Below are 6,639 nucleotides of genomic sequence, written 5' to 3' on the forward strand. Positions count from 1 at the left end.
GGCTGTGCCTGGAGTAGTAGCTGCTGACCCGCCAGCCATTGGCCTTGGTTCTCGCCCTCCCAGTGGTTCAGCTGCCACTTTATGCTGTCCTCTCTTTATCCAGAGTTACCAACACTTCCAGGCTGAGAATGTCTCTTCCACCGAGACCAGGCCTTAAAACCCCCAAAGTCTATACTGACGGAGCTTTTACTGGGCTTGGCTTGTGGTCACCCAGGCTGGGCAGGCAAAGGTTTTAGGCTGCAGACCACGGGTGGCTTTCAACAACCTCCAGGTGTGCTGGGTCCCAGAGAGATGCCTGTTGGAGCTCACAGGATCCTGTCATTTTGGGGTGGGGGGATGTTTAGGAGTGTGCCAACTCGGAAGAGGATCAGGAAGGGGAAGGTCACAGAGGCAGCATTGGGACAAGAGTGAGAATCAGATGACACACCTCTTGAGATAGTAGGTATCTCAGTAGGGGCCAAGAGTTGGAGGCTGGGAAGCCAGAGGTGTCCTTTCATGCTCCTAGGGGCCCTCAGTTTACCAGCAGCAAGCTGTGGCTAAAGCCTGAATGGAGGCCCAACCAAGCTGCTACAACCACATCCTCTTGTCCAACCCCCACCTCAACTCTTCTCCACAGCGACAGTGAGATGGAGATGGAGGCAGAACATTACCCCAATGGTGTGCTGGAGAGCATGTCCACACCCATCGTCAATGGTGCCTACAAACATGAGGACCTGCAAACAGATGAGTCCAGCATGGGTGAGGACCGCGCCCCAGCTTGGTGTTCCATGGGTGGCAACACTCAGTCCGGATGCCCCTTCCCTCTGGGAGGGCATTGGGACAGGCAGGTTTTCGCAGCTTGAGAGGCTCTAGCTAGACCTGGTCCACTGCCTCCTTAGCCAGTCATGAATGGGTGCTTGAAGCGGGAAGGCGCTATCCTGCTGCCAAGGCCAGGGCCCCTGCATTTGAGGCTAGAGTGAGTTGGTGAGAGTGAGCACTGTTATGAGCCCTCAAGCATCTGTACAGGGTGGGAAGAGGGAAAGCTTTTGAGCCATCTGACTCCCAGAACGTGCTAGGTGGACTAAGAGCACTTCAACTCTGGATGGTCTGCCTGCTCCTCCTAGCCCTCACTTGCCTCTGGCAGAAGCTGTAGCCCCTCACCCCCGAGGTCCTTCTTGCCATGTTCTCTTTGGTGTCCCCTCAAGTCCTCCCTTTCTCTCTTCACCCCTCCTGACGTGTTCTCTGCTGGACTCTGGGTGCAGATGATGGGCATCCTCGGCGGCAGCTCTGTGGGGGCAACCAGGCTGCCACGGAAAGGATAATCCTGTTTGGCCGTGAGTTGCAGGCACTGAGTGAGCAGCTTGGCAGGGAGTATGGCAAGAATTTGGCCCACACGGAGATGCTGCAGGTACAGAACAAGCCGGCCCCTCATACAGAGAGGGCCCCCATTTGGTAATGGGGCGTGATCACTCTGGGAGGGTCTTCAGGACAGCAGCACCAGGACAGAGTGGGCTCCAGTCAAGTTTGCACAACCCTCCCTGACCCAGCAGTGGGATGTGTTGTACCCTCACTAGGCACCACATAGCACCCTGTCCTCCGGAGCCACGGAGGTATGTGTGTAGTGTGTGCCACAATCCTCTCAAGAGTGCCCTGTCCCTTAGGATGCCTTTAGCCTGCTGGCATACTCAGACCCCTGGAGCTGCCCAGTTGGTCAGCAGCTTGACCCCATCCAGAGGGAGCCTGTGTGTGCTGCCCTCAACAGCGCCATTTTAGGTAAGTGGATCTAACAAAAATAGAAGCTTGCAAATGAGTGCATGGGGTTGCCCCCTCCCTTCTCTCCCTAGGAACTGCTGATAGTTTATCCAAATCAGAGCAGTGAGCTCTGTCCAGGAGCTCTGGTGGCCCACAGGACTCTTGCGCTCCAGTGGCTGAACCTAAATCCTGACCTCCCTTTGCCCAACTGAGTTATCTGGCTAGATTGTGATGGGCCCTAGGTTGTGACCATGGGCCGAGGCCAGCTCATTGCTCTGAAGAAAGCTAAGGTCCTCAGGTTTTCAGCATGGCTACAGGGGCCATGGTCTGGTGGCTGGGACACTCATGCAGAGACACATGAACACTCTGCTCCAAGAGATTTTGTTCACTTCTCCCCCACCTTCTGTTCCCAAGGGAACTTTTACCTGGGCCCAAGCCCTGGGCAGGGCAGTGACTAGGCCTTGTCTCTCTTCCACAGAGTCTCAGAACCTGCCAAAGCAGCCCCCTCTGATGCTCGCCCTGGGCCAGGCATCTGAATGTCTACGGCTCATGGCCCGAGCGGGCCTAGGATCTTGCTCCTTTGCCAGAGTCGACGACTACTTGCACTAGTTGACCATGCTGGCTGGCCCCACCTGGCCCTCCCTCAGCTCCAGGGCTGGAGCAGCTCGGCCCTCCGTAGGCACCTGGCGCAGGGACCTGGAAGCCATGGGCAGAGCCCACTCCTCCTGCCTGGCCTCCTCACCTTATTTTCCTTTCCTTTCCTCTTTCCTTCCTTTTCCCACCCTCAATTCCCGCCTCCCCTCACTGTTCACGTGCAGCGGCCTGTGACACAGTATTGGCTGGTTACTGTCTTGTAGCGCCTTCTACTTTGAAAGGGGGGTTTGTTTTGAGGAGAGGTTGGAGTTTTTTAATCTTTACTTTTTCCTCCTGACTGAGCCACCAGTATTTATCTCTGGAGAGTTTGTGCTGAGCTGGTTTCTGCTAATTTAGTGATGAAGCCTATCCAAGTTGGTGATAGCTTATTATTTTCATAAGTAAAAAAATGAGATTATATATATATATATATATATATAAATATATATATTAAAAAAGACACAGTATTTATCGTAGTGTTAGTGGTCCAGCACCTCTTGGGTGAGGCTGTCCAGACACCATATGTTTTCGAGTCCAACTCATTAAAAAAGAATCATCTCTGTAACCTCAGCCAAGTGATTTATATTTCAGGCTTCCTTTTGTTGAGCTACAGGCCCAGCTGCAGCCTAGGGAAGCCCAATAGGTTGGTGGGGGGGGGGGGCACATTTAGTGGGGAAGGAAGGCTAAGCTGGTTTGCAGATTCCAAGAGGTGGGTCCCCAGGCTCATGAGAGTCAGACTGAGAAGAGAACTGTAGGGCCGGGGGGTCCAGAAAAGAGAGGATTTGACCCAGGGCCTCACAGCAAAGCAACGGAGTAGTGTCCTTGGCCAGCACGCTATCTACCATTCTGCCCTGCCTTTCACTGCCTGCCTTGCACCTCCCTCCCCTTTTCAACATCCTGCCTTCACTTGTTAAGATGGCCAAATAAGTCATTTACTCTAAATTGATTGTCTGGAAACTACCTGCCTTCGACCTGAGAGCTGCTGTGTATCAGGCTGCAGGGAGGAAGTCTCCATTCCCAGGACAGAGGCCCTTGAGTACAGGGGCTGCCTTCTTCCTGCCTGGATCTCCACTGGCTCTGCACAGCTCTGATGGAATCGATGCTTTCTTTTGAGAAGCCAGGACCTTGTGGAGGCAGATTCTTGGGCTGCCGGTCGCTGGAGTGGATGGAACCCTTGAACTCCTAGGCTAGGCCTCACTGCAGCTGTGCTGTTTGACCCCAGCCACTCTTAGGAAAGACTGTTATGAGTATTTGCTGGCCAGAGGAAGGGACCTCATTGGCTTAACAAATGCCCTACCAGCCCTGTCAGATGGATCCTTACAGCTGGTGGGAGCAAAAACAGCCCTGGTACTGCCATCAGGAAATCAGGAGAGGAAGGGCTAAGATGGTTTCCAGGACTTGGGTGGGCCATCTGTGGTGAGGACCGACAGCCCAGGAAGAAGAAAGGGAGGCGGTCTACTCAAAGGAGCACCAGGAGGAACTGGGATTTCCCCACCTGCTTCACAGTGGGAGGGAGCACACAAGCAGCCCCTGCAAAGGAACAAGGTCAAAAGTTGGATTTCCAGTCCCTACCTGGATCTGTCATGGGAAAGCTTCTGCTCTTTGTCAGTGGACACAGGGATGGTTGGGATGGCCTGAGATATTCAGTGCCCACCCATTTCTGGGCCTACAGCTGAACAACAAGAGAAATGATTGAATTGGACCAGCTGCTGGTGATGGGGTCAGGACTCCTGCCCTGTGCTGTCTTAAAAAGTTCTGCTTTGAGACATGATCCTGTAGGCTGCTGTTTCTTCTTGGTCCTCACCAAGGCAGCTGGCAGCCCACAGCCCATAGCCTATCAGGGAGTTTTCCTGTCTATAAAGGAAATTCATCCTTTGCAGGGCTGAGGATGCTTGACTCCCAAACCCAGAGGTTGGAAATCAGTCTGTTAAAATGGCCAGAGCCAAGCAGGTATTGGAATTAAAACCAGAGGCTTTTGCAGCTGGAATGGGGTACAGAGTACATCTGCTCCACCAATCCTCTTCTTTTACAGATAAGGAAACAGGTCCAGGAGGTTAAGTGACTTGGCCAAAGTCACATAGCAGATTTGTGCCAGAGTTGGGACTAACCTGTGGGTTGGATAACACTAGTCCTAAAGCTGAATGGCAGGCAAGGGGTTAGGCTCAGCAGTGTTAGGGAGTCCTCCAACAGTGTCTGAGCAGCTGGTACTTTCAGGGGTATGTCAGGGATGGGGATAGGTGCCTGGGCTTGGGTTGTGGAGCATCTGAGAGAGGGCCCAGGAGGGCTCGGGACAGCTGTGTGCTGCGTGGGGTTGAGTGTCCGCCTGGCTTGCACTCAGTATCCATGGCCATCTCCCCATTTTCTGTGCCTTATCTCACTGTTTCAGCTGAGTCCAAGTTGTTTACTCTGTTCCTCTCCAGAGGGGCTCTCTGTCCCAGTTGGACAGCTTACTTTGGGACATAAGCCTTTGCCCCACAAGCCGTGGAGAGGACCAAAACCAAGCTGCTTGAGCCCACTGTCTTGCTAATAGTCCAGGCCTGCCTGCCAGCCAGAGGAGCCCCTTATGCATACCCAGCCCTATCAGCCTGCTTCCAGGAGCTGAGTGGGGAAGGCAGCTGGGAGGATCCCTGGTGAAGAACTGGACTTGACCCAAAGGGTCAGGAGGAAGACAGCCCTGTTGGGGTTGTCCAGTTCTGGGAGAGCAGTCTTCCTTAGTTACCTTTTCCCTTTGCGCCACCAAATGATTGCTCCTTCAGTGGATGTGAATTGGCAGACCACACAAAGAAAGCCAGAACCCTGATCCTCGCCTGCATGGGACTGTGGCTGGGTGCAGGCCTTCAAAAATGGGACACCAAGAGATTGAGAAGTGGGGACTGCCTGGCTACCCAGCTCCTTCCTACCCCTTAAGCAAGCACAAAGAAGATGAGGCAGAGAACTGTCAGAGCTGAAAGTTCCTATGGTTGCTCACAACTCAGGTATGCACGCTGTTGGCAGCTGAGCAGCAGAGCCCTACTTGACCACCAGTCCTGTGCACCCAGACCTGTGGCCAGATTGTGGACTCTAGTTGCCTGAGGTGCCGCCTTTTTGCATAGGGTTTTCCTCCATTAGTAACTACAGCTGACACAGACGTCCTCCACATTGTGCACACTGGTTCTGCCTTTGTCCTCGCAAGTTGATACTTGGCATTAGCATGAAACTTGTGGGTGTGGGAGGGTTTAGAGAGAATTCTAACACAAAACATCCTATTAAATTGTACTTGAGAAATGAAAAAACTCCTGTTGTATTTTGACAGAATTATTTTTATTAAAATACACATCCATGAGCAGTCAGGCGTGTGTGGTCTCTGTTTGAGTCTTACTGGGGCTGGCACCCCTTGTGTGGCATACAGTGTCCTAGAGGGTTTGGCCTCTTTTCAGCCCACATCTCAGGTGCCTACGTCCCTGGTGCCTCAAGGACTCTCAAGAATGGGTGTTTTCAAGATCCCAGAGAGGATGGGTACTTCAGCTTTAATTCTCTCCCAAAACAGCTTTCATCTGAGAGAGAGAAAAAGCAAATTCAACTTCAGAAAGTTGGGCCACAGGACCTCGTATCCTCTAAGATTTTAATACATTCCAAATATGTTTACCACAAACACGAGGTAGTAAGTAAAATAGAGCTCTTCTGAGGGGTATTGCAGTTAGCTTCCTGTGAAACAGGAGAAAGAGTTGTGCCCCAAATCCTAGTTCGGTTTACTAACTGGGTAACCCTGGAAAATTAACTTTCTCAGCTTCAGTTTCCCCATCCTTAAAATATGGTTAATTCTTCTACCCCGTGGTGAGAAGATTCTAGCAGGCATAGGGCATCCTTGGCACATAGGGATGCAGTACAGGTGACCAACTGCCCTGCCTCCATGAGGATGCTCCTTAGTGTTATTGGCCTGCTCCAGCCTCATTCTACTTCCTCTGCTCCCAGAGTATCAGGGTTTGATGCAAAAGAGGCATACAGTAGCTTATGCTGAACTGGAAACATTGGGGGCAAAAAAATGAACTATAAGGCTACTGCAGTAGGCCAGACACGAGAACAGGTTTGAGAAAAGTACTAAAGTACAAATGTCCTGATTCCATAAGTAAAGCTAGAGTAGATTAATTTCCCTCTAGACTAGTGGTACTCAACCTGGACCGTTTTTGCCCCAAAGGGGATATTTGGCAATGTCTTGAGATATTTTTGGTAGTCACAGCTGGAGTTGGGTGCTACTGGTATCTAGTGGGGAGCATTCAGGGATGCCGATAAACATCC

General features: G+C 52.0%; 1 protein-coding gene across 2 annotated transcripts in view; it reads left to right on the plus strand.

The window, feature by feature from the left end:
* RANBP10 (RAN binding protein 10) overlaps window positions 1-6,117 on the plus strand; it is a 55,805-nt gene extending 49,688 nt beyond the window's left edge. Inside the window, exons 11-14 of one of the 2 annotated variants that reach the window (XM_087827537.1) lie at window positions 617-738; window positions 1,242-1,387; window positions 1,641-1,752; window positions 2,210-6,117. In XM_087827537.1, coding sequence (XP_087683663.1) covers window positions 617-738; window positions 1,242-1,387; window positions 1,641-1,752; window positions 2,210-2,340 — 511 coding nt within the window. In that variant the 3' untranslated portion in view covers window positions 2,341-6,117. The remainder of the gene's footprint in view (window positions 1-616; window positions 739-1,241; window positions 1,388-1,640; window positions 1,753-2,209) is intronic. The other variant, XM_087827536.1, reaches the window with a different exon arrangement.
* Window positions 6,118-6,639: the final 522 nt, after the last annotated feature.

Source organism: Miniopterus natalensis, chromosome 18 (assembly GCF_054644295.1).
Source record: "Miniopterus natalensis isolate mMinNat1 chromosome 18, mMinNat1.hap1, whole genome shotgun sequence".
Classification (NCBI taxonomy): Eukaryota; Metazoa; Chordata; class Mammalia; order Chiroptera; family Miniopteridae; genus Miniopterus; species Miniopterus natalensis.